Raw genomic sequence first — 26450 nt, forward strand, 5'->3', positions numbered from 1 at the left:
AGGGTGGGGCGGCCGTTCCTGAGACGCCTATTGCAGGCAGTAACGAGTGCCATGCAAGGGTGCTTGTTTATTCTTTGAGATGTGAATTATAGGCGTCTGCTGTACTGGGGTTCCTGTGCCGCCGGTAGGGGCCCCAGTCCTCCGGCTCCCGAATGGTTCTCTGCTGCTCACTCCCGCTGGAACTGCAGCTGACTAGCGTCTCATTTGACGCTCGCGTGATGATGATCTGTGGAACGATCACTTTCTTCCTGCTGCACTTTTGCTTTACATCAGGTTTCTCTAGAGGAAAAAACATTCAGGCATTTAGTAGATGTGTGGAAAGCTCCTTCTACGATGCACACACCTCCTGCCATTGATCAGAGTAAAGGAATTAGATGTATGGTTAGCAGAAGAAATGGGTGAGTCCAAAAGTGATCAAAACTGTCCATGAACATTTCAGGGCTTAAGGGATGTGCAACTCAGCCATGAGGGTTGCTGCTGCTGGACACCCTTTTTCAGGAAAGAAAACAGGAGAAACACTTCCACTATCCGTGGCAGGATGGCATTAGGGTGACGGCACAGGAAGGAGGGAGGGCACACGTCCAGGCAGGAGCCGCCTCAGAGCTCAAGGTTCAGAGACATCATTTCCACTCCAAAGTTCTCTAATTCTGGTAATGCCCTCTGTACAGAACTTTATCCATTAGAATGTTCTAGAAATGGACATTTCCGATGTTGCTCACATTTTCTTAAACCTGTTAAAGTTACAAGGACCGCCTGAGACCTGTGAAACTGCTGAGCCTGCCGAGCGTTGCCGCGTACAAAGCAGAACAAAGCAGAAGTGCTCCTTCACTGGCTGCTCTCCTGGCTGGCCGCCCGCCCCTTCCTGCAGTGCCACTGCTATGAGCTCGGGCACAGCCGCCCACCCCTTCCTGGAGTGCCACTGCTACGAGCTCAGCACAGCCGCCCGCCCCCTTCCTGGAGTGCCACTGCTACGAGCTCGGGCACAGCCGCCCACCCCTTCCTGGAGTGCCACTGCTACGAGCTCAGCACAGCTGCCCGCCCCCTTCCTAGAGTGCCACTGCTACGAGCTCAGCACAGCCGCCCGCCCCCTTCCTGGAGTGCCACTGCTACGAGCTCAGCACAGCCGCCCACCCCCTTCCTGGAGTGCCACTGTTACGAGCTCGGGCACAGCCGCCCGCCCCTTCCTGGAGTGCCATTGCTACGAGCTCGGGCGCAGCCGTTCAGGCTTCTGGGAGAGCAGGATGGAGCTCGCTCTCTCTGCACACATATGTGTGGTACAGGGTTGAAGACTCACAGTCACCTTTTTACAGAAACAACTACAGTGGTCATGTTGTTTTACAGCTGTGTGGGGACACCTCATAGCTCACGAACCTGGACGCGAGGTAGGATGGACAGCTGGCAATGGCAGTGCTGGTTTATTATTTTATTATTATTATTAGTTTTTGAGAAGGAGTCTCGCTCTGTCACCCAGGCGGGAGTGCAGTGGTGCCATCTCGGCTCACTGCAAACTCCACCTCCCGGGTGCAAGTCATTCTCCTGCCTCAGCCTCCCGGCAGCTGGGACTACAGGCTCCTGCCACCACACCCGGGGAATTTTTGTATTATTAGTAGAGACGGGGTTTCTCCATGTTGGCCAGGGTGGCCTTGAACTCCCGACCTCAGGTGAGCCACCCACCTTGGCCCCCCAAAGTGCTAGGATTACAGGCATGAGCCACACGCCCGGCCAACAGTGCTGGCTTTTATCACGTGCCTGTTCTGAGCCCTAGAACAGTGAATAATGACACACAGTAGCTTCTACTATAGGTCTCTGACAACCCATATTTCAGACAAAACTGAGGTACAGACAAGCCAAGCCATCTGCCCAAGGCTAGTCAGATGGGGGCCAATCCACCTGCCCAAGGCTAGTCAGACGGGGGAGACACAGAGGCCAACTCAACTGTCCAAGGCTAACCAGGTGGGGGAGGCAGAGAAGCCAAGTCGCCTGCGCAAGGCTGGTCAGACAGGGCATTCAGGCCTCGGCCTCTCCCTCTGCCTACAGTGCTGCGTTACGCAGCCTCATCTGTGTCAGCTGCCGAATGGCCCCCAGCTGCACTGAGCACTGAGCGATACCCCTTTTTCTTTTTGAGACAGGATCTTGGTCTGTGGCCCAGGCTGAAATGCAGTGGCACAATCATGGCTCACTGAAGCCTCAACTTCCTGGGCTCAAATGATCCTCCCACTTCAGCCTTCCAAGCAGCTGGGACCACCAGCATGCACCACTGTGGGTGGCAAGTCACCCAGGTGCTGAGGCAAGAGATCGAGGGCACGAGCTGTTCCAGTATAATAAAATATATAAAATAAGAATAGTTATACTAGATCTAGAGACATGATTATATATGAATATCATTAATTACTTTGTAGCAATTACTCTTTATTCCAATATTATAATAATCCTTGCTCTATAATCATAACCTAGGAAAAACCAGGCAATACAGAGACAGGAGCTGAGGGGACATGGTGACAAGTGACCAGAAGACAAGAGTGCGAGCCTTCTATTATGCCTGGACAGGGCCACCAGAGGGCTCCTTGGTCTAGCGGTGACGCCAGCATCTGGTAAGATGCCCGTTGCCAGGCGGACTGTGGTCTAGCGGTAGCGTCAGTGTCAAGGAAAAACACCTACTACTTAGCAGATCGGGAAAGGGAGTCTCCCTTTCCCAAGTGAGTTTAGAGAAGACTCTGCTTCTCCACCTCTTATGGAGGGCCTGACTGATGTCAGGCCCACCCGCAGTTATCCGGAGGCCTAACCGTCTCCCTGTGATGCTGTGCTTCAGTGGTCACGCTCCTAGTCCACCCTCATGTTCCATCTTGTACACCTGGCTCTGCCTTTTAGATAGCAGTAGAAAATCAGTGAAAGTACTGTCTCTGATAAGCAGAAATAATGGTGTAAGCTGACTCTCTCCCTCTCTCTTTCTGCCTCAGCTGCCAGGCAGGGAAGGGCCCCCTGTCCAGTGGACACGTGACCCATGTGACATTACCTATCATTGGAGATGGCTCACACTCCTTACCCTGCCCCTTTGTCTTGTATCCAATAAATATCAGCGCAGCCTGGCATTCGGGGCCACTACCGGTCTCCACATCTTGGTGGTAGTGGTCCCCAAGCCTCAGCTGTCTTTTTTTTTTTTTTTGAGATGGAGTCTCGCTCTGTCGCCCAGGCTGGAGTGCAGTGGCGCAATCTCAGCTCACTGCAAGCTCCGCCTCCCGGGTTCACGCCATTCTCCTGCCTCAGCCTCTCCGTGTAGCTGGGACTACAGGCGCCCGCCACCACGCCCGGCTAATTTTTTTTATCTTTAGTAGAGACGGGGTTTCACCGTGGTCTCGATCTCCTGACCTCATGATCCGCCTGCCTCGGCCTCCCAAAGTGCTGGGATTACAAGCGTGAGCCACCGCACCCGGCTGGCTCAGCTGTCTTTTATCTCTGTCTCGTGTCTTTATTTCTACACTCTCTCATCTCCGCACACGGGGAGAAAACTGGGGAGTTCGAGACCAGCCTGGGCAAAATGACAAAACCCCATCTCTACAAAAAAAATACAAAAATTAACTGGGTGTGGTGGTGCGCACTGTGGCCCCAGTTACTCAGGTTGCTGAGGTGGGAGAATCGTTTGAGCCCAGAACGTCAAGGGTGCAATGAGCCAAGATTGTGCCACTGCACTCCAGCCTGGGTGAGACCATCTCAGAAACAAAACAGAAAGAAAAAAAACGTGACTCTTCTAAAGGTTCTTGGTACATATTGTGTGTAATTCTATTGCTGCAAAACAAATCACCACAAACTTTAAGGCTTAAACCAGCACATCCACTTATCATCTTATCGTGTCCATGGTCAGGGGTCCAGGTGCGGCGTGGCTGGGACTCAGGCTGAATTCCAGGTGCCAGCTGCACTGCATTCTCATGAGGAACTGGAGGGTCCTCTTCTAAGCTCATTCGGGTTGCAGGTAGAATTTATTCCTGGTTCAAGGAACGAAGTTCCCATTTTCCTGCTGGCTTTGGCAAGGGCTTGCTTAAAGCTTGCAGAGGCCTAAAAAGCCTCTGACATTTTTACTGTCTGGCTTCCCTGATCAAGTCGGGCCCACCCAGGATCATCTCTCATTTTGATTACGTCAAACTCAATGGATGAGCGAGCTAATCGCAGGAGGGACACACCTCCCTCTTCCTCATCCCACTGGCACTTGAGGGGAGGGTTACACAGGGCTGCTCCCCAGGGGCAGGCATCGTGTGGGCTGTCTTAGGAGACCTGCCACCTTGTTACCAAACCACCTTCCAGGAAGATGTGTGCCTCCACAGCAACATGTCTGAGCCCCTGATCCAGACTCAACATGACATTCTTTGGCCTCTCATAGATGTAAATATTTTTTGAGCTTATCATTTGTTTTACAATTGTTTATAAGAGTTTGGGGAGAGGTTTAACATTTTAATGCAGTCAAATTCTTCAATATGTGTACTATCTTTCCTTGCTAGGAAGCATAAATAGCGTCTTACTCTGTCGACCGGGCTCGAGGGCAGTGGCGCGATCTTGGCTCACTGCAGCCTCAACCTCCTGGGGTCAAGGGATCCTCCTGTCTCAGGCCCCTGAGTAGGTGGGGCTACAGGCACACTCCACTACGCCCAGCTAATTTGTCTTTTTTGTAAAAATCGGGTTTCGCCATGTTGCCCAGGCTGGTCTTGAACTTCTGGGCTCAAGTGATCTGCCTGCCTAGGCTTCCCAAAGTGCTGAAATTACAGGCGTGAGCCACTGCGCTTGGCTCCCAAAGCGAACATTTTATATAACTATAGTACCATTATCGACACGAGGAAACGGACTCCGGTACTATGAGTGTATGTACAGCTACGCCATTTAATCAATCACCACCACAACCAACAATCCCATCTTCCTCCTGCTGCCCTTCAGACACACCCACTCCCTACCCCAACCCCAAAGCCTTAGCAACCAACAATCTGTCCTCCCTGTCTATAATTTTGTCATTCAGAGAATGTTACAGAAATGGAATCACGGCCGGGTGTGATGGCTCACGCCTGTAATCCTAGCATTCTGGGAGGCCAAGGCAAGCGGATCACCTGAGGTCGGGAGTTTGAGACCAGCCTGACCAACACGGAGAAACCCCATTGCTACTAAAAATACAAAGTTTAGCAGGGCATGGTGGTGCATGCCTGTAGTTCCAGCTACTACGGAGGCTGAGGTAGGAGAATTGCTTGAATCTGGGAGGCCGAGGTTGCAGTGAGCCAAGATCATGCCATTTGCATTCCAGCCTAAAAAAAAAAAAAAAAAAAAAGAAATGGAATCATACAGCATGTGACCTTCTGGGACTGGCTTTTTTCACTCAGCATGATATTTTTTAATAGCTGATAGAAGTGTTCCATTTCTCTTCTTTTTCAAAATTTTCTTGCAATTAAGCATACTCTACCTTCATGAAAATGTTACAGGCTGGGCGTGGTGGCTTACACCTGTAATGGCACTTTGGGAGGCCGAGGTGGGTGGATCACAAGGTCAGGAGTTTGAGACCAGCGTGTCCAATACGGTAAAACCCCGTCTCTACTAAAAATACAAAAATTAGCCAGGCGTGGTGGCACATGCCTGTAGTCCGAGCTACTCGGGAGGCTGAACCAGAAGAAATGCTTGAACCCAGGAGGCGGAAGTCGCAATGAGCCAAGATCGTGCCACTGCACTCCAGCCTGGGCAAAGAGTGAGACTCCATCTCAGAACAAACAAATAACAAAACACTACAAAAGTGTTCAAACAGGCTGGGCGCGGTGGCTCACACCTGTGATCCCAGCACTCTGGGAGGCCGGGTGTGGCGGCTCATGCCTCTGATCCCAGCACTTTGGGAGGCCAAGGCGGGTGGAGCAGCTGAAGCCAGGAGTTTGAGGCCAGCCTGGCCAACGTGGTGAAACCCGGTCTCTACTAAAAATACAAAAAAATTTAGCTGGGGGTTGTGGCGGGCGCCTGTAATCCCAGCTACTTGGGAGGCTGAGGCAGGAGAATTGCTTGAACTTGAGAGGCAGAGGCTACGGTGAGCTGAGAGCCGAGATCATGCCATTGCATTCCAGCCTGGGCAACAAGAAGGAAACTCCATCTCAAAAAAAAAAAGTGTTTAAACATACAATAGAATAGAATAGTGAATGAGCACCTGCACCTATGCAGCACTCAGCTTCAATCAGTATTTTGTTACCTTGTTCTTTCTTCGTTTTTTTCCTGAGTTTTTTTTTTTTTTTTGAGATGGATTCTCACTCTGTCGCCCAGGCTGGAGTGCAGTGGGAAGATCGTGGCTCACTACAACCTCTGCTTCCTGGGTTCCAGCGATTCTCTTGCTTCAGCCTCCAAAGTAGCTGGAATTACAGGTGTGCCCCACCACACCCAGCTGATTTTTTTGTATTTTTTGTAGAGACAGGGTTTCACTATGTTGGCCAGGCTGGTCTCCAACTCCTGACCTCAAGTGATCCACCCGTCTCGGCCTCCCAAAGTGCTGGGATTACAGCATGAGCCACCGCACCTGTTGTCCTGAGTATCTTTAAGGAATTTCAGACATATGATTTTACCCATAAACGTTGCAGTATATTTCTGTATCAGATAGGGATTGTGTTTTAGCGTAACTACAATAGCACTGCCACATCTAAGAAAATTAACACTGACTCATCCTCAAATACCCCATCTGACTGTCTCAGGCGTGACTGAGCCCAGGTCTAGGTTGCTCAGATTTCCTTCTAATATTCCCCTCCTTTTTTTCCCAAGTTCTTTATTTGTGGTAGAATTTCCAACATTGGGGAACAAGCTGACTAAATCTGTGATGTTAGATCTCTATAATGCTTGTATCTTTGTGAACTTTGTAATGCAAAAATTTAAGTATACACAGAAGTAGCAGGGGTAACAGTATAATACATCTATCTGTATTAGTCCGTTTTCATGCTGCTAATAAAAACAAACCAGAGACTGAATAATTTATACAGGAAAAAGGTTTAATGGACTTAGTTCCACATGGCTGGGGATGCCTCACAATCATGGCGGAAGGCAGGGAGGAGCGAGTCACATCTTACATGGATGGCAGCAGGCAGAGAGAGAGCTTATGCAGGAAACTCCTGTTTTTAAAACCGTCGGATCTGGTGAGACTCATTCCCTATCACGAAAACAGCAGGAAAAGAGCTGCCCGCATAATTCAATCACCTCCCACCCAGCTCCTCCCACATGTGGGAATTCAAAATGAGATTTGGGTGAGGACACAGCCAAGCCACATCAATATCCCAACAGCTGCCACGATGATTAACTTATGGCCAAACTTTCTGCCCACCATGGCCCTTCTGTTCTGCTCACTACTGCTTCATAGTAACTCACCTCAAACCTCAGCAGCTTAAAATGACGACTTTCTTTTCTCTGGATTTTATGGGTTCAGGACAGGTTTGGCAGGACAGGTATCACGTGTGGTTGCCCAGGCAGGTGCAGGCATCTGAAGACTCACTGACACGTCCAAGGCAGCTCTTGGGGCTGGAGACTGATGCTGGCTCCCCCTGAGGTGCATGCCCCAAGCTGAGAAGACTCAGGGTACCAGCCAGAGCCTGGAATCACTAATGGCTTGTTCGCTCACAAGTCTGGCTCCTGCGTTGGAAGGGCTTAGGGACCAGGACTACTAAACTGCAGTGCTTCCCAGGTTCAGATTCAGGTTGAAAACCATCTCCATCACCCTCCAAAGTCCCCTTGTGCTCCGCTGTGTCTGGCTCCCATTTCTGCCCAGCAACCACTCATCTGCTTCTCTCTGTAAATGCACCTTTTCTGGACATTTCATGTAAAGGGAAATGCAATACGAGGGGTCTTTCCTCTGGCTTTTCTGTCAGTGTCCCACCTCCAGGACTCCTTCAGCGTGTGGCAAGGGAGTCAGGAGCCTGCTCCTCACTGTCGCTCAGCCCGTCACTGCATGGAGACCGTGCACACTTCATCTTCTCTCCTGAAACTCTGTCCTCACTCTTGCTCTGCTGTTTTCCCTTCATGTCCACCTTCCTCCCCCACCGTCTGGTGTGACAGACACTGCTGGGGCCTTTCCAGCAGGCGGTCCTCCTTCCCCCACTTCCGTTGCTGGCACAGGACCTGCCCACTCCCGTGCTTCACAGCTCCCTCCAGCCCCTGGAGAATCTGCACCGTTGAGGGAGTCCTGGAGAGGCTGGGCAGGCGAAGCCTTCCTGGGAAAGGTTTCCTTGCCAATATAAAGCAAGGAGCAATGCCTTTGGAGTAGACACAGTCCTGCCTGCATGTGGGGGCTGTACACTCACCGGGGGCTGTGGACACTGAGAGTGGTCAAGAAGAGACATGCAAAGCCTTTGATCACTGCTGTGCTAACAAGCAAGCCAACCTGGAAGCCTTGCCTCTGACCCTTCATTCGTGAGACATTAAATCCCTGCATTAAAGCTGTGTTTAGTTAGCTTTTCTGTAACTTTCAGCTCAAAGCACCCTGACAGACAGGTAGCATTTTCCAAACCGCCACCCTAGGGTGATGCTATTCCTGCAGACTTCCATCCTCCAGTGAGGGGTTCCGCCCTCCAGTGGGCGGTTCCAAAGTTGGGAATTCAAATCCAGGCCTTTCTTCCAAGTCCAAGGCCCAGAGCCTCCTACTTCGAGCCCTTGATCGCACAAGCGTCTCAGTCTGAACCAGTCCAGGCCCAGCTCCTCTGCCTAGCAGGCCAGTCATCCCCCTGACATTTGTTCTTGTCTGACCTGAGTGGTTCTTGTCTGACCCGAGTGGTTCATTCCTTTCTTTTTTCTTTTTTTGAGATAGTCTCACTCTGTAGCCCAGGCTGGAGTGCAGTGGTGCGATCTCGCTCACCACTACTTCTGCCTCCCACGTCCCAGTTCAAGGTTCAAGCAGTTCTCCTGCCTCAGCCTCCCAAGTAGCTGGGATTACAGGCACATAACACCATGCCCAGCTGATTTTTGTATTTTTAGTAGAGACAGGGTTTCACCATGTTGGCCAGGCTGGTCTTGAACTCCTGACCTTAAGTGATCCACCTGCCTCGGCCTCCCAAAGTGCTGGGATTACAGGCGTGAGCCACTGCGTCCAGCCGTGTGGTTCATTCTTGTGATGAAACGGAAACACTTCCTCCTGGCACAGGCCCCCAATCTCCTCAGACGGCAGGCTCTGCGGGTTCTGCCTGCTTGACCCTTCTGGAATTCGTACTGCAAGGCCTCGCTGGTTCCCACTGGGCCACAGCAAGGTGTCTCTGACCCGGCCACCTCCCCTGCGAACTGGCTTCCCCCGTTGGTAGGCACAGACGCCATCATGCCGCCCTTGTTTTTTATTTTCAAATATTTATTTTTTGTAGAGACAGGGTCTCACTATGTTGCCCAAGCTGGTCTTGAACTTCTGGGCTCAAAAGATCCTCCTGCCTCGGCCCAGTAACTGGGACGACAGGTGTGAACTACCGCCCCAGGCAGCACCTCCGTTGTTTAAAATATTTAACGCTTCCAGCTCCACGTGATAAAACTGATGGAAAACTTTGTATTCTAGCTTCTTCCTACTATTGGGGCCTCATCTTCCCCACACACACCCAAAGGTCTGGTCACACTAGGCTGTTAGAAAAGACACCTTTGTCGCACCGAGGTTCTAATCGTCGGTCACCCTCCGCAATGTACTTGCCCCCACAGCCCTCAGAGAGCTACAGTCCAGCCGGGGACGGCCTCCCAGGGCTCTGTTTCAGTGTGAGGAGGCTGAGGGATTCTCAAGGCACCTAGATACCCAGCCCTCCAGGAGAACGTCAGGTGAGACACACGCACACTGCCCCAGCCCCTCGACCACCTGGTCCGCACTTATCACTCGAGAACTGACCTACCTTTTCATTAAACTTATGTTTTCAACCAAGAATTCTGGGTATTTACCTCCTACATAAAGTTCCTAAAACAAACCAGTTTCATTTTTAGGGAGCGTGCCTGCTACTAGTGTCCATCCGGTAGGGTCTTAGAAGCAGGCTCCTCACCCCAGCCCCAGATCCTCCAAGCCGCTGACCTCGCTTCGCTCCCTCCCGCCGTCTCCTACCTTCCAGCGAAGTTGCCGGCGGCAGGCGCTTGGCTGTCCCGGACACGGGGTGGGGGCTGTCCATAGGCTTCTCCAACTCCCTGTCTGCCTGCCTGCCTTCCTGGGAATGCTTCTCCATCAACTTCTCCTTAGATTTTCGAACTGAATAGGTGGATCCCTTCTTTTGTTCCTCACCTGAAATACACGGATCATCCGTTAGACCCGGGACTTACTGAATCCAGGGCAGTGGGTCCCATCGTCTTCAGTCGCCTGCTTGGGTCCAGAATAAGCTGGCTTCAAAAGTCTCCAGTCTCTGCGTTTCCATAACCGCCTCAGGCGGGAAACGCGCCGTCCGTGGCGGAGTCGGCGGCAGGAACGATTCGCACCGGGAAGAGCCTGGCGCCTGCGCTCGCGCCGCCCCGCCCAGCCCCGCCCTGGGCCCGCGCCGAGGGGCGGAGAGGCGGGAAGCCCAGCGCCTGCGCCCCCTTTACCTTTCCTGGGTTTCTGTTTGCTTTTGGAAAGGCCCATAGGTGAGCCCACCGCCCCCGCCGGCGCAAGCCCGGGTCCCCGCACCTCCGCGGCAGGGCAGCCCGGAGTGACTCACAAAAGGTCCTCGCGGCCGCGGCGTGCGTCACCATGGCGACTGCGCGCCGCGCAGCCGCGCCCCGCCCCTCTGGCGGCACCGGCCACCATCCTCTCGCGAGAGCAGCCCGTGCGACCGGAAGTGGGGCGGTGACCCCGGAAGTCCCCGCCGGGTGCAGCTTGGTCGGTTCGATCGCCGCTGGGACCTGACGCCGCCCGGAGTTGGCGTCTCTTCTCCCTCTCCAAGTGCTGCTCCTGTCATTGTGGCCATGGACGGTAAGAGGTCGCGGCCGTCCTCCGGGGACTCGCGCGCAGGGCGGGGCCGCTTCTCCCACTGGCGTGGGCTCCGCCCACCTGGGGCAGCGGGCGGGGCTCAGGAGGGATCTCGGGCCTCGACCACGGACCTGGGACCCCTTCTCCCGGGCCCACCCCCCGATCCCCGATCCGGACTCCTTCCCCGGGGCCTCTACCACCGACCCGGGACGCCTTCTCCCGGGCCTCGACCCCCGATCCCCGACCCGGACCCCTTCCCCGGGGCCTCTACCACCGACCCGGGACCCCTTCTCCCGGGCCTCGACCCCAACCCGGGATCCTTTACCCCAGGCCTCGACCCTCGACCCGGGACCCCTCCCCCCGGCCCTCGATCCCCGACCCCCGATTCGGGACCCCTTCCCCCAGGCCTCCACCCCCAACTCTCAACCCTGTATGCCTTCCCCGGGGCCTCGACCTCCGACCCCCAACCACGGACCCGGGACCTAGACTCCCGACCCAGGACCCCTTGCCCCCGGCCTCGATCCCTGACCACCGACCCAGGACCCTTTCCCCCGCCCCTGGCACTCCTCAGCGTCAGGCGCCCTTTCCCACCAGCTCGGTAGAGGGGACTGTGCGATGCCTGTTCGGCCTTTCGGGCCCTGGAATGTCGGGTCAGAGGGCTCCAGAAAAAGTGACAGTTGCACCCCCTGCCCTCAAACAGCATCACGACAAATCAGAAGAGCTCAGATAGAAAGCGCTCCCTAAGTGCCAGGCGCTGGTCACAGCAGCTCTTTGCGTCCATTCTCCACATGGGGAAGCAGAGGTTTGAGCAGGAGCCAGCACAAGGCAAGCGGCTCTGTGCTGAATGGGACGCCCTAGTTCTTACCTTCTACACCTGGCGCTGGCTCTGTGCTCAGGGATACCAAAGAACAGGAAGAATCTGGCAAAATGAAGTCCTACGTTTGCTGAAACATCGTTGGGCTGGTGTGATGGGCAGGCTTTTAAAAATACTTTTTGAAGGGCCGGGCCTGGTGGTTCACGCCTGTAATCGCAGGACTTTGGGAGGCTGAGGCCGGCGGATTGCAAGGTCAGGAGATCGAGACCATCCTGGCTAACACGGTGAAACCCCATCTCTACTAAAAATACAAAAAACTTAGCCGAGCGTGGTGGCGGGCGCCTGTAGTCCCAGCTACTCAGGAGGCTCAGACAGGAGAATGGCATGAACCCAGGAGGTGGAGCTTGCAGTGAGCCGAGATCCGCCACTGCACTCCAGCCTGGGCGACAGAACGAGACTCCGTCTCAAAAAAAATTCTTTTTGAACTGTGAAAAGCTATAGTACCACCGTGTCATCATCATGAAGGAAATGTGTAGAGATTTTCTACAAATTGCCTTGAGAGAAAATGAAAGATAACATCTACCTCCTGCCGCGAAAAATATGCTGGCCAGGCCCGGCGTGGTGGCTCAGGCCTGTAACCCCAGCACTCTGGGAGGCCGGGCGCGGTGGCTCACGGCTGTAATCCCAGCACTTTGGGAGGCCGAGGTTGGTGGGTCACCTGAGGTCATGAGTTTCAGACCAGCCTGGCCAACATGGTGAAACCCCATCTCTACTAAAAATGCAAAAATGAGCTGGGCCTGGTGGCATGCCCCTGTAATTCCAACTACTTGGGAGGCTGAGGCAGGAGAATCGCTTAAATCCTGGAGGCAGAGGTTGCACTGAGCCAAGATGGCGCCATTGCACTCTACCCTGGGTGACAGAATGAGACTCCTTCTCAAAAAAAAAAAAATTATAGCTTTTCACTCCACAGCTCACTCAACTCTTTTGAGGGGACTTATCTCAAGCCCGTGTCAGATTTCCTCAGAGTCAGATTTTGCCTTAGCTGGGTTTTTGTGCTGCCACACACGGCTGGAAGAGAAAGCTGAGGTGAGGGAAAGCTGAGGTGAGGGAAAGCTGAAGTGAGGGAAAGCTGAGGTGAGGGAAAGCTGAGGTGACGGAAAGCAGAGGTGAGGAGGGCGGTTTGGCCAGCATCCCGTAGTGAGTTGGGTGGGATGGCCCACCTACCTGTACCGTGTCACCTGGGTCAGGCTGGCTGTTTTCCAGTCACAGATAACCTTGGCCTTGACCACACCTGAACTGATAGATGACAGGTTGAACTTGGCCTTGACCACACCTGCACTGACAGGCGACAGACTGAACGATGCCCAGAGCTTGCTGGAACCCCAGGAGGTCTCATCTTGGAGCCTTGGTGTGCATTTGTGAACACTCAGTAACCTCATTATTTTACACGCTCCATTGCCTCATTCTGGCTAGCGTGGTGAAGCCCTTTCAGGAATCAGGGGTCAGGGTCACTCTCCAAATTTAGCTGTTGAATGAATTGAGATCAATCCTACTTTTCTAAAGAAAGTATTTTTTCTTTTTTTTTTTGAGACAGAGTCTCTCTCTGTCGCCCAGGCTGGAGTTCAGTGGCGCGATCTCAGCTCACTGCAAGCTCCACCTCCCGGGTTCACGCCATTCTCCTGCCTCAGCCTCCCGAGTAGCTGGGACTACAAGTACCCACTACCACACCCGGCTAATTTTTTTTTTTTTTTTTTTCTTGAGACGGAGTCTTGCTCTTTCACCCAGGCTGGAGTGCAGTGGCGCGATCTCGGCTCACTGCAGGCTCCACCGCCCGGGGTTCGTGCCGTTCTCCTGCCTCAGCCTCCTGCGTAGCTGGGACTACAGGCGCCCGCCACCTCACCCGGCTAATTTTTTGTATTTTTAGTAGAGATGGGGTTTCACCGTGTTAGCCAGGATGGTCTCGATCTCCTGACCTCGTGATCCCCCCGCCTCGGCCTCCCAAAGTGCTGGGATTACAGACGTGAGCCACCACACCCGGCCAAAAAAAATATTTTTTTCTAATAGAGATGAGGGCTGACTATATTCCCCAGGCTGGTCTCGAACTCCTGACCTCAAGTGATCTGCCCGCCTCAGCCTCCCAGAGTGCTGTGATTACAGGCGTGAGCGACTGTGCCCACTGGAAATCAGGTCTTTGATGCCTAAGAGTTACCACCTTGCTATTTTTATCCATTTACCTTTGGGGAGAAAGAGTCTGTAAAAAGTAACCTGTCAAGTACTGAACTTTTAAATTGGCCCAGGCTGGCCTCAAACCCTGGCTTTAAGTGATCCGCTGGCCTCGGCCCCCGCTAGAGTGCTGGGATTACAGGTGAAATTTTAAATTGGGAAAGAATCCCAAGGGGCTTTTGCAAAGTTGCATTAATTATAAACCACCATCTTTTGGATTCTAACCATGGCCAAAAGATGCTGTGTCCATGACCTCTTCTGTCCTCACACTAACCCTTTGAGATTGGCTGGTGCCACCCTCATGTTCCCAACAGGGAAACAGGGAGGGAGGGTCTGCATTTGCTGGGCCCTGTGGCTAGCAAGGAGCCAGGGCTGGCACACGAATCTGTCTTGTGCCTCCCCTGTTGGGGGGGCTCCCCGAAGGCCCCAGGCGGGTGTGGGCTGTGTCTATGTTCTAGCTCCTGGTGTCTAGAAGGATCCTAGTGGGTCCTCCCTGCCAGAAGGGTAACGTCCCATTCCCAATCCTCAAACCATTACCTCTTTCTTTGCAGATACCCTGTTCCAGCTGAAGGTATGTACCGAATGGCCGTTCACCCCAGCCCTGTTCTGGTGAGGACAGATAGTATAAGCCACGCTCACTCAGAGCCACAGAAACAGTCAGGCACATTATATAACAGTTGAGTGACCGCCACACAGGGCTCAGACTGCTGACCAAGGAGGGGATTATTGAGCCACCTTGGTGACATATTAGCTCTCTTCATATCTCAGGCTAAGTGGAGGCACATCCTTAGGGTCGTCAATGAAAGAAAGAGTGTTATCTTTTTTTTTTTTTTTTTTTTTTTTTGAGACGGCGTCTCGCTCCATCACCCAGGCTGGAGTGTAATGGCATGATCTTGGCTCACTGCAACCTCTGCCTCCTGGGTTCAAGCGATTCTCCTGCCTTAGCCTCCCGAGTAGCTGGGACTACAGGTGCCCACCACCTTGCTCAGCTAATTTTTTTTTACATTTTTAATAGAGACTGGATTTCACCACGTTGGCCAGGATGGTCTCGATCTCTTGACCTCGTGATCTGCCCGCCACGGCCTCCCAAAGTGCTGGGATTACAGGCGTGAGCCACCGCGCCCAGCCTGGAGTGTTATCTTAAGAAAGACAACTTGAGGCCAGGCACGGTGGCTCACGCCTGTAATCCCAGCACTTTGGGAGACCGAGGCAGGTGGATCACAAGGTCAGGAGATGGAGACCATGGTGAAACCCCGTCTCTACTAAAAACACAAAAAAAATTAGCGGGGTGTGGTGGCATCGGAGGCTGAGGCCGGAGAGGCTGAACCGGGGGCGGACTTGCATAACCAGATCGGCACTGCACTCACCTGGTGAACGAAAAGAAAAAAGACAACTTGGACATTAGGCCTTGATGTTCCGCTGTGTGGACTCATTCTCTGGGATCATTTGAAGGAGAACTTTCTGAGTATTCTTCCCATGTGGGGTGGAGGTTGCAGCTTCCAGTAATCCGGGGCAGGTTTCCGTGCATTTCCCTGGGATGTGCTCCTGGCTGCTCATCTGTGGCCAGCTTTATCTTGCCTTGTCACTGGCTCTGAGCTACTGGGCAGGAGTGATGTGCGGAGCTACTGTATGCGGCTTTGGGATGCTTTCCCATCACAGTGGGCCTGTCAGATGCTGCTGGGCACAGAGGGGACCGGCTGAGGCCTGCTTGTGTCCTGCACCCTGTGGTGCTGGTGGCCAGGGCTACCTGGTACAGGGCGTTTGTGGTTCCAGATGGGTTGCCAGAGGCCCTGCGTCCGTGTGGTGCTGGCAGAGCAGTTAGGCCCCCGGAAGCTGCGTGTGCTGCCCAGCAACCTCTTGCATCCACAGCATTCTCTCAAGATAACATTTTCAGGTGTGTTTTTACCTGGAATTCTGTGTTATGACTTGGGGGTAGCCTGAAGTGAGTTTCCTTGAGTCTTTCTTTGACGTTGAAAAGCCATCCGTAAGCAGGAGCTGAGATCAGTGTGAGAGGTTTCTGACCCTTCCGCTCTGGAGGAGGCCTTGGGTGAGGCTGTTCACCGAGAAGACACACACTGGAGAAAACCCAGACAGAGCCTGAGGCAGAGCAGGCAGCTTCCTCCTCCAGCTGGTGCCATCTCTTGCCGCCCAGGATGCACGCCCGCAGGCTTCACGCCTTCCCTGCCGTGTGCTGGGCCCAGGCTGGCTGATGGTGCTTAGGAACCTGTGTGGGCACAGGTGTGGGGGTGTGGAGAGCAGGGCCTGGGGGATGGGCTTCGCATGTCTGACCCAGGACGTTCCGGCTTCCACTCAGTTCACAGCAAAGCAGCTGGAGAAGCTGGCCAAGAAGGCGGAGAAGGACTCCAAGGCGGAGCAGGCCAAAGTGAAGAAGGTGAGACCCTGGGGGCTATGGGGTCATGACTCTCCTGTCTGTCTTCTGTCCTTTCCTGCCCTTATTTTTGTGTCCTGTTTTGATGCCTTTTGGGGAGGGGCAGGGCACTTTCTACAGCATGATTTAATCGTCACCTTGAGATATGTATAATATATATATATATATATAATTTTTTTTTTTTTTTTTTTTTGAGACAGACTTTGTCTGTTGTGCGATCTCGTCTCACTGCAACCTCCGTCTCCCGGGTTCAAGTGATTCTAGGGCCTTCGCCTCACGAGTACCTGCGATTACAGGCTGCACCAGCTAATTTTTTAAATTTTTTGTAGAGATGGGGTTTCGCCATGTTGGCCAGGCCGGTCTCGAACTCTTAGCCTCAAGTGACCCGCCTGCTTTGGCCTCCAAAAGTGCTGGGATTACAGGCATGAGCCACTGTGCCCAGCCTAATCCTCACCATGATTTCTGAGCTTCAAAGTATTTGCTTCCCACATAAGACAAACAGGCACGAGGAAGGGAGGTGCTGTGTGTGGTGGAGCCCAGAGTGGCTTCTGTCCCTGCCCTACAGCCCCTGCCAGGCCTTCCCAGCCCGCTGAGGGCGTCCAGAGCACAGAGATGAGTGCATTGCCTTCATTCTTTTCCTTCTTTCCATTTCCAACATTCTGAACTTGATTTTGCCATCTGCAGGAGGAGGGCTTCTAGCTAGCTGCTTGCTATGATCCTATCTTTTTTTTTTGAGGTGGACTCTCACTGTTGCCCAGGCTGGAGTGCAGAGGTGCGGTTTTGGCTCACTGCAACCTCCGCCTCCTGGGTTCAAGTGATTCTCCTGCCTCAACCTCCTGAGTAGCTGGGATTACAAGCATGCGCCACCACGCCTCGCTAATTTTTGTATTTTTAGTAGAGGTGGGGTTTTACCATGTTGGCCAAGTTGGTGTCAAACTCCTGACCTCAGGTGATCCACCTGCCTCGGCCTCCCAGACTGCTGGGATTACAGGCACGAGCCACCGGGCCCAGCGGATCCTATCATTTTTAGCTCTCTCCTCCCTACAGAGCTGGTGCCTACGGCACCAGGGTCTGGGCAGAGGCATGATGCCCCTGCCCCATGGGGTGGGATGGGGCTGGAGGCTCACAGGGGTGCCTCTCCAGGAGGGGTCCCCTCCCCACGATGGACGGGGCAGAAGGAAGGGAGGGATCTAGGCTGGGTGCAGTGATTCCCGCCTGTAACCCCAGCTACTCGGAAGGCTGAGGCGGGAGAATTGCTTGAGCCCAGGAGGTGGAGGTTGCGGTGAGCCGAGATCACACCGCCGCACTCCATCCTGGGCCACAGAGCGAGATTCCACCTACAAAAAAAGAAAAAAAAGGAAAGAAGGTGGGATCTTGTACAGCTCTTAAAACTGCGTAATTGGTGAAGTAGGTCCCAGGGTACTGGACTTTGGTAACTCTTCACCCACAGCCAGGGTCCCAGGGAGAAAGGAGCTCGGAGAACTGCCAGCCACAGGCTCTGAGTGTCACCCGCTGTGTCCCATGCCCGGTGGAGTGCTGGAGGGGTGCGAGGGGCGGAGCAGAAGCCTGATTGGGGGGCTGGGGGGCTGGGCTGGGGCCTGGGTGTTTGCGTTTTTAGTTCAAACATTTCTGGGGAGAGGCCCGCCCACCGCCTCAACACTGGGCTCCTATGGCTGGGCACGGTGGCTCACGCCTGTAATCCTAGCACTTTGGGAGGCCAAGGCAGGCGGATCACGAGGTCAGGAGATTGAGGCCATCCTGGCTAACATGGTGAAACCCCGTCTCTACTAAAAATACAAAAAATTAGCCGGGCGTGGTGGCGGGCGCCTGTAGTCCCAACTACTCGGGAGGCTGAGGCAGAAGAATGGCGTGAACCTGGGGGGCGGAGCTTGCAGTGAGTCGAGATTGTGCCGCTGCACTCCAGCCTGGGCAAGAGAGCGAGACTCCGTCTCAAAACAAAAAACTGGGCTCCTAGCAGGGGGCACACACACCACCAAGTTCTTCCAGCCACTTTTTCCCCTGGGTTTCAGGCCCTTCTGCAGAAAAATGTAGAGTGTGCCCGTGTGTATGCCGAGAATGCCATCCGCAAGAAGAACGAAGGTGTGAACTGGCTTCGGATGGCGTCCCGCGTGGACGCAGTGGCTTCCAAGGTGCAGACAGCTGTGACTATGAAGGGGGTGAGTGCTGGGCCCTGGTGCTGGATGGGTGGCATCTGCTGGCTGAAGCAGGAATGCGCTCTGCGGTCTGGATCTGGGGTAGCTCAGAGTTGAGGGAAGCTGGATCAGCTCAGGGAGGGGAGGTTGAGGGAAGCTGGATCAGCTCGGGGAGGGGAGGTTGAGGGAAGCTGGATCAGCGTGGGGTGGGAAGTGCTGGCAGGGACACAGGTGAGGCTGCACCCTGAGCTTGCACTGATGCCCCAGGAAGGACCTCTTGATGGGACTTGGGCTTTTTTTTTTTTTAAATATATATTTTTTAGAGACTGTCTTGCTCTGTCACCCAGGCTAGAGTGCAGTGGTGCGGTCACAGCTCACTGCAGCCTCAACCTCCTGGGCTCAAGCGATCCTCCTGCCTCAGCCTCCCAAGTAGCTGAGACCACAGGCATCCACCACCATGCCTGGCTGATTTTTTTTTTTTTTTTTTGAGATGGAGTCTCGCTCTGTCGCCCAGGTTGGAGTGCAGTGGCGCAATCTCGGCTCACTGCAAGCTCCGCCTCCCAGGTTCACGCCATTCTCCTGCCTCAGCCTCTCCGAGTAGCTGGGACTACAGGCGCCCGCCACCACGCCCGGCTAATTTTTTGTATTTTTAATAGAGACGGGGTTTCACCGTGGTCTCGATCTCCTGACCTCGTGATCCGCCTGCCTCGGCCTCCCAAAGTGCTGGGATTACAAACGTGAGCCACCGCGCCCGGCCTGATTTTTTCATTTTGATGTAGAGACGGGGTGTTTATGTTGACCACTGTGGTCTCAAACTCCTGGCCTCAAGCAATCTTTCCGCCTCGGCCTCCCAAAGTGCTGGAATTACAGGCGTGAATCACTCACTGTCACTGTGCCCGGCCAGGCCTCGGTCTTGGCAACTCCCACAAGAGGCAGAGCCTGCAGGGCCAGGCTCATCTGCTGGGTCAGGGACGTCACAGCGGAGCCTTGGCTGTTGCAGGCGTTTCCTTCACGCAGTGCAGGTGGGCCAGGAGGGCACAGCAGTCCTGGAGACCCCACGTCGGCAGCCTTTTCTCCACTGACCCCGCACTGGGTCTCCATGGCCTTTCCCATTGAGTTGGTGGTCTTTCCATAGGACCTAGATGATGGCTCAGCCCAGAGTTGGGGTTTTGTGGGTCAGGGTTGGGGTGCCCTAGCTCTCTTGTCAGAGTCCAGGGGACCCGTCCCTGGTGCGTGAGCTCTGCCTGCTTTTCATCCTGTTCCCTCCTGCGCCCTCTCCTGTCTCAGGTGACCAAGAACATGGCCCAGGTGACCAAAGCCCTGGACAAGGCCCTGAGCACCATGGACCTGCAGAAGGTCTCCTCAGTGATGGACAGGTTCGAGCAGCAGGTGCAGAACCTGGACGTCCATACATCGGTATGTGGCCGCCGCCCTTGGGGCTGTGGCCTGGGGACAAGGAGGGTATGTGGGCACCTCATTGTGAGGGGTGGCTCACAGGCTGACGTGCTGTCTCTGCATTCCTGTGGTTGCTCCCTGACATCGCCAAGCATCCTCTGTGCTGGGTCCCCACCAGGACCCTGACAGGTAGGGTGGGCAGGGCGGCAGGGCTCCTGCAGGCACCTGGCTCCTTTTGGGAAGGCTCAGACGGCAAACAAGCATGCAGAGGTGTAGAAAGATGTCCATCCGAGGCAGCAGGCATGGCACAGTCAGAGGGTGGGGCTGGGTGGGGGGGCAGGAAAGGCTTCTGGCGGAAGGTGAGACAGAGAGAGAGTCAGTGAGAGAACAGGGCAAGAAGGTGGCCGGCTGTGTGAGGGAACGAAAAGTGTGGTCGCACCCTTGTGAAGCTGAGTGGGGCCCCATGTCCAGAGCATGCCCCCGCCCCCAGGTGATGGAGGACTCCATGAGCTCGGCCACCACCCTGACCACGCCGCAGGAGCAGGTGGACAGCCTCATCATGCAGATCGCCGAGGAGAATGGCCTGGAGGTGCTGGACCAGCTCAGCCAGCTGCCCGAGGGCGCCTCTGCCGTGGGCGAGAGCTCTGTGCGCAGCCAGGAGGACCAGCTGTCACGGAGGTAGGGTCGGTCCCCGAAACGCTGTGTCACCAACCCCACGCTCTGGTGCTGTGGGAACGGAGAGAGGGTTGTGGGTTAGAGGCTGGAGGAGAGCTTGGGCTGAGGCTCCGATCAGGGAGCCCCGATCTCCACTCAGAGGCCCCAGCTGCAGCCGCCCCCGAGCTGCAGCCGCCCCCGAGCTGCCCCGCCCCCGAGCTGCAGCCGCCCCCGAGCTGCCCCGCCCTGTTCCGGCTGGCGTGAGGGCTTGCGTGTGTGTCAGACATGGCGTTTACGCACGTCTGCAGTGCACTTTAGAATACTGCACCCTTCCTAACGGATCAGGTAAGAGTGGGACAGGGCATGTCTGTTTCCAAGGCCTGTCACTCATGTTATCTCAGGACACTGAGGAGGAAAAGGGTCACCTTCAGTGGGAGCACGTGGTGGTCAGAGACCCCCTCCCCTCCCTGACCTGAGTCCTGTTGTTGGTTTCCAGGTTGGCCGCCTTGAGGAACTAGCCGTGCCCCGCGGCAGTGCGCTGCCTCTGCCCTGTGATGTGCTGGAAGGCTCCTGTCCTCTCCCCACCGCCTCTTGCCTTTGTGCTGACCCTGCGGGGCTGCGGCCGGCAGCCCCTCTCCGTCTCTCACCTGCCAGGCCTGCGTGGCCTCAGGGTGGTTCCTGTTCTTTTAGGTTGGGCGGTGGGTCTGTGTCCTGGTGTTGAGTTTCTGCAATTTTCTGGGGGTGATTTCTGTGACTCTGAGCCCACAGCGGGGAGGCCAGCAGGGGCCCTGTGGACTTTCACCCAGCACTATGGGGGCCTTCAGACTCTGGGGCAGCAGACATGCTGCTTCCTGTCAGCCAGGGGGATCAGGGCTGCCCTGTTGCCAAGCAACTCCCTGAGGCCTGTCCGCACCCCCTCAGCGGGCAGGAGGTCCCACCATGTGGACAGACATAGCCCAAGGAGGCACCACAGGCCTATGCGTGCTGGGGGATGTCAGGTGCCACCCAGCACTGTCCTGGTGGTATTTACAATGACATCCTGCTGCTCCATCATTCCAGGGCTGGGGTCTCGGCCGCCCCTACCAGCTGGCTGAGCCCCCTGGCCTCCTGCGCTCCCTCAGCTCCCTCAGTTCCCAAAGCTGCCCAGTCCATGGGGACAGAACCGTCACCTAGATCCACATCCAAGTGTGCCCACCCTGCAGTCTTCATCCTCACTCAGCTGCTGCCTCTGGAGGTGCCTTTGGCCACGTGTGCTGTGCTGTCTATCTCCTCGACAGGGAGCCTGTCCACCGTGCTTGGTGCAGTCCGAGCGGGTGTGTCTGTGGCTCCTCCCCGTGGGCAGCCTGGTTCTCCTGGAGGACCTTTCCCTGGGGCCCCGCTTCGTGACGATGCTGCCTGTGTCTCCCTCTACCATCTGTAAACAACTGGGTGCCTTCCCCGACCGCACCCCAAAGCCTTCCCAGCTTGGAAGCCAAGGCAGCTGGTGAAGGGAGCTGGGGAGAGCCGTCTTCAGCTGGGCTGGGGTTGGGGCTGCTGTGAGGAAAACCTGCCACTGTGGCCCTGGAGAGCCACCAGCAGCTCTTGGGAAGGACTTGCTGGGAGGCTGAGAGAGGCATTGGGCACAGCCTGCTGTCTTCTCCATTTCCTGAAGTTTACTTCATTGTCTTGAGGCTACCAGGTTTTGTTTTTGTTTTTGTTTTTGCCGAAGTAGAAAAGGCAGGTGGTGGGCAGCTCGCGGGGAGTGCGGGTCCCCGCCCCTCCTCAGTCCTGCCCACCCCCTGCAGCCCACGCCGAGGCTGCAGTGATGTCGTGGCTGTTACGTGCAGGAACGTGGAGACCCTGACGTGGGCTCACTGCGTTCGGTTTTCTTTTCAGAACTTGGGAGCCCCCAGGGAGGGGCTAGTGTTGGTAGGTCCTGGATGGGGTTTCCCTCCAGCCTCCCCAAAATCAACCCTGGTGTTGAAAGAATGTCCTTCTGTCCGTTGTGGGTAACATCCTTGGGGAGGGTGCAGAGCTCTGCAGAGCCATGGGCCAGGTGGGGGCTGCCTCAGTCCTGTCCCCTTGGGCACTGAGGAGAGGGGCCCATTCACCTTTCTCCTAGAATGCTGTTGTAAATAAACAAATGGATCCCTGGAAACTTTCTCAAGCTTTGCTTTGGAGCCTTGGGTGAGCCCCCGGATGTGGCCATCTCCCCCAAGCTGAGGAGGGCCCCTGGAGTGTTCACTGCGAGGGGCTGGGCACCATCTCCCCCAAGCTGAGGAGGGCTCCTGGAGTGTTCACTGTGAGGGGCTGGGCAGACAGCTGTGCTCATTCTCGGGCCCCGTCCAAACTGACTGACAGTCTCCCATGTTAAGTTCTCTTCCTACTTTGAAATAACTTAAAACTTGCATAACAGTTGCGCAGTACATGGTCTCTGTGCACGTTGGCCAAACCAGAATGCTTGCTGGGCACCATGGTGCTCCTGACAGTCTCTGGTCTGACGTCCCCGCTGCACGTCCTTGTGCTGCCGCCTGCAGTCTGGGACAGTTCCTCGGTTTTCTTCATGACCTGGTTTGAAACCTGCTGGCCGCTATTTTGCAGAATGCTCCTCAGCTTGGGGGGTGCGGTTTTCCCACGATGCAGGGGGGTCTTCATGACTGCTTGGTGTGCCTGGGCCTCAGTGCTGCATGCCACTAGCCAAGAGGCGTCTGCAGCCGCCATGGTGCACAGTGGTACAGCCCTCTGCGTGCACTGGAGCCACAGGTGCACACTGTTCTGTAGGATTCGGTCCAGCCTCCCCTCGTTTGTAGCTTCTCTGAAAATTTGGCTTTGGCACACTGCCTTTCTGCTCATTTGTGTACAAATTAATTTCAGAATTGCCAACCACACTCCTGTGAGGGCCCCTAGCTAAAGAACAGCTCCGGGCCGGTGCAGTGGCTCACACCTGTAATCCCAGCACTTTGGGAGGCTGAGGCAGGCAGATCACCTGAGGTCAGGAGTTCGAGACCAGCCTGACCAACACGGAGAAACCCCTTCTCTACTTAAAATATAAAATTAGCCAGGCGTGGTGGTGCATGCCTGTAATCCCAGCTACTCGGGAAGCTGAGGCAGAAGAATCGCTTGAACCCAGGAGGCGGAGGTTGTGGTGAGCTCAGATAGCGCCACTCCAGCCTGGACAACAAGAGAGAAACTCTGTCTCAAAAAACAAAAAATGCTCTAAGCACTGCCCACACCCTTTCACAGTGGCTATTACATGGTAGATCCACTGTTTTTAATTCCAGTAGTAATTAAGGTGCCGCCATCCTGATAAGTCTTCCTTATTTTTTGGGTGTGAAGCGTCACTGTGGATGTGGATGTGGAGTGGGAGGGGTTGCGTCCCTCCCCTCAGCTCCAGCCACAGAGCCAGCCCCGTCGCTCCCTGGCATGCCTCCCACATCCTCACAGTCCACGGAGCTCAGGGGGCTTCCCAGAGAGAGGGCCCAGAGGGGTGGAGCTTGGGGTCTGCCTGTACCCCAGGATGGGGGTCTGCACCGTGGGGAGGCTCCAGCCCCCGCCCCACCTCCGTGTCACCTCTTGCCGGAATTCCCAGCCCTCTAGGGTTGGGCGCGCTCCTTCCCAACCTCCTCTGGAAAGGTCTGTTTCCAGCCTGAGGCTGGAACTCAGGATGCGTGAACACCGACTGGCTCTTGGGAAGGACTCTGGGAAGCAGATGCGTTCCTGGGATGGCAGTTACGATGCTGTCTTTCTGGACACTTTGGTGTGAATTTAATGTAGTTAGGATTATTTTCAGACTAGGATTAAAGCTCTTCTCATGAGAAAATACTTGTGGGCGGCAAGCCACCCAGGTGCCAAGGCAAGAGACCGAGGGCATGAGCTGCTCCAGTATAATAAAGAAAATATATAAAATAAGAATAGTTATACTAGAAATAGCTTATAGATAATACATATTAATCATCAGTTTGTAGCATTACTCTTTATTCCAATATTATAATAATCCTTGCTCTACAATTATAACCTAGGAAAAACCAGGCCATAAACAGATAGGAGCTGAAGGGGCGTGGTGAGAAGTGACCAGAAGACAACAGCGTGAGTCCCCGTTAGCCCGGACAGGGCCACTAGAGGGCTCCTTGGTCTGGCGGTTACGCCAGTGCCTGGGAAGGCAACCGTTACTTAGTAGACCCGGAAAGGGAGTCTCCCTTTCCCCCGGGGGCGTTAGAGAAGACTCTGCTCCACCACCTCTTGTGGAAGGCCTGACATCAGTCAAACCCACCCGCAGCCCTCCGGAGGCCTGACCGTCTCCCCGTGATGCTGTGCTTCAGCGGTCACGCTCCTGGTCCACTTTCATGTTCCACCCTGTACACCTGGCTCTGCCTTCTAGACAGCAGTAGCAGAATTAGTGAAAGTACTAAAGTCTTTGAAATGCACAGAAGAAATAATGGCATAAGCTGTCCTCTCTTTCTGTCCACCTTGGCTGCCAAACAGGGAAGGGCCCCCCTTTCCCGTGGACACGTGACTCACATGACCTTATCAATCACTGAAGACAACTGATACACCTTACCCTGCCCCTTTTGCCTTGTATCCAATAAATAACAGTGCAGCCAGGCATTCGGGGCCACTACCGGTCTCCGCGTCTAGGTGGTAGTGGTCCCCTGGGCCCACCTGTCTTTTCTTCTCTGTCTTGTGTCTTTATTTGTATGCTCTCGTCTCCGCACACAAGGAGAAAAACCCACAGACCCTATAGGGCTGGACCCTACAAATACTGTTAATAAAATTAGGCCTAATACCCTTGCAGCCCACCAGGAACCCCCCGAGTCTCCAGTCCCGGACGGAAAACGCCAGGCTGGGAGGGGAACAGACAGGATGATTACTGAGAAGTGGATCCTGGATGATCAGCAGCCAAGCTGGCAGGGGAACAGACAGAATGATTATTGATAAGCGCATCCTGGAAGATCAGGACGCGTCCCCTCTGGAGGCTTCAGAGCCACCTGCGGGGGCTGCCGCTCCATGGAAGGGCACAGACCCCAGAGCTCCCTGCTCCTTGACTCAGGGCCTCCAGCTGAAGCCTGGCCGGTGGGGAGTGAAGCCTCACAGCAGCTCCCGGGGACCCTGCCTGCACCACCGATGCTGTGGTCACCTCCACCCAGCCTTCTCCCTGCCAAGTCAGATCTGGAAGTGACCTGGGCACAGTGGCTTCTCACTTCTTCGCTAACAGAAGCTGAGGGAGAACTACAGAGCACGTGGGGGCTGTTGGGAGGTCCCCTCACCCCCAGGGCCCTCCAGGGTGGGGCAGCAGCAGCGTGGGGGGTCCTTTCCTGGCCTGGGTGCATCTCAGGATGAACCCTTGGAGGCCCATATGGGAAGGCACTGAGTCCCAGGCTCCACCGAGGAGGACCTGGTGCTGGGCAGCTCACACCTGGACCACGTCTGTCCCTGTGGTCGGCCTGGTTCTGCTGCCCACAGTGGGAGGGAGCCTGGGGGCCACGCCGATTCAGACCCTGCCTCCGCATTTACCAAAAGAGGCTGGGCTGGGCGCAGCGGCTCACACCTGTGATCCCAGCACTTTGGGAGGCTGAGGTGGGAGGACCACCTGAGGTCAGGGGGTTGGAAACCAGCCTGGCCAACATGGTGAAACCCTGTCTCTACTAAAATTAGCTGGGTGTGGTGGCGCACATCTGTAGTCCTAGCTACTCAGGAGGCCAAGGCAGGAGAATTACTCGAACCTGGGAGACAGAGCTGAGATCATGCCACTGCACTCCAGCCTGGGCAGCAGAGCGAGATTCCATCTCAAAAAAAAGGCTGGACAAACAGAGTGGTTCTTCCAGTGTAGGTTCCTGGGCCCTTAGCCATGTTTTCGGAATCATAATGAGCAGAGGTGGCGGTGTGTGTACAGGGGTGGGGTGTGTACAGGAGTGTGGGTGTGTGCGCAGTGGTGGGGGTGTGTGCACAGGGGTGGACTGTGTGTGCAGG

General features: G+C 55.0%; 2 protein-coding genes and 1 long non-coding RNA gene across 5 annotated transcripts; 1 reads left to right on the plus strand and 2 right to left on the minus strand.

The window, feature by feature from the left end:
- Positions 1–52: 52 nt before the first annotated feature.
- On the minus strand, positions 53–10760 carry SPATA33 (spermatogenesis associated 33). 2 transcript variants are annotated; one of them, XM_032156157.2, is made up of 3 exons: positions 10626–10760; positions 10043–10216; positions 53–279 (listed from the first exon to the last, which is right to left on the minus strand). In XM_032156157.2, exons 1-3 carry the CDS (start codon positions 10657–10659, stop codon positions 68–70), a joined length of 420 nt encoding a protein of 139 aa, XP_032012048.1. In that variant the 5' UTR covers positions 10660–10760; the 3' UTR covers positions 53–67. The 2 variants fall into 2 exon arrangements, with proteins under 2 accessions (XP_032012048.1, XP_032012046.1); XM_032156155.2 differs by having other exon boundaries at positions 10513–10650.
- Positions 6963–8800, minus strand: LOC131383733 (uncharacterized). The gene is made up of 2 exons (XR_009213979.1): positions 7357–8800; positions 6963–7103 (listed from the first exon to the last, which is right to left on the minus strand). It is a non-coding gene; the product is annotated as an uncharacterized LOC131383733 (long non-coding RNA).
- On the plus strand, positions 10741–22641 carry CHMP1A (charged multivesicular body protein 1A). 2 transcript variants are annotated; one of them, XM_032156154.2, is made up of 7 exons: positions 10741–10879; positions 14465–14484; positions 16228–16305; positions 18333–18479; positions 19743–19871; positions 20341–20528; positions 21001–22641. In XM_032156154.2, the coding sequence occupies exons 1-7, from the start codon at positions 10873–10875 to the stop codon at positions 21020–21022; spliced, it is 591 nt and encodes a 196-aa protein (XP_032012045.1). In that variant the 5' UTR covers positions 10741–10872; the 3' UTR covers positions 21023–22641. The 2 variants fall into 2 exon arrangements, with proteins under 2 accessions (XP_032012045.1, XP_058296331.1); XM_058440348.1 differs by lacking the exon at positions 10741–10879 and adding an exon at positions 11188–11701.
- Positions 22642–26450: the final 3809 nt, after the last annotated feature.

The sequence above is a fragment of the Hylobates moloch genome, unplaced genomic scaffold, assembly GCF_009828535.3.
Source record: "Hylobates moloch isolate HMO894 unplaced genomic scaffold, HMol_V3 SCAFFOLD_6, whole genome shotgun sequence".
In the NCBI taxonomy this organism is placed as follows: domain Eukaryota; kingdom Metazoa; phylum Chordata; class Mammalia; order Primates; family Hylobatidae; genus Hylobates; species Hylobates moloch.

What these genes read in the sequence shown, in the direction of transcription:
- CHMP1A (XM_058440348.1), top strand. Translation starts at nt 11,665, where the DNA reads ATGGGGAAGCAGAGGTTTGAGCAGGAGCCAGCACAAG. An exon ending in TGAGCAGGAGCCAGCACAAG is followed by an intron (nt 11,702 to 14,464) that starts GCAAGCGGCTCT and finishes CTTTCTTTGCAG; the next exon opens with ATACCCTGTTCCAGCTGAAG. An exon ending in GAGGACCAGCTGTCACGGAG is followed by an intron (nt 20,529 to 21,000) that starts GTAGGGTCGGTC and finishes GTTGGTTTCCAG; the next exon opens with GTTGGCCGCCTTGAGGAACT.
- SPATA33 (XM_032156155.2), bottom strand. Translation starts at nt 10,549, where the DNA reads ATGGGCCTTTCCAAAAGCAAACAGAAACCCAGGAAAG. An exon ending in CAAACAGAAACCCAGGAAAG is followed by an intron (nt 10,217 to 10,512) that starts GTAAAGGGGGCG and finishes CGTGTATTTCAG; the next exon opens with GTGAGGAACAAAAGAAGGGA. An exon ending in GCCGGCAACTTCGCTGGAAG is followed by an intron (nt 280 to 10,042) that starts GTAGGAGACGGC and finishes TTTTTCCTCTAG; the next exon opens with AGAAACCTGATGTAAAGCAA.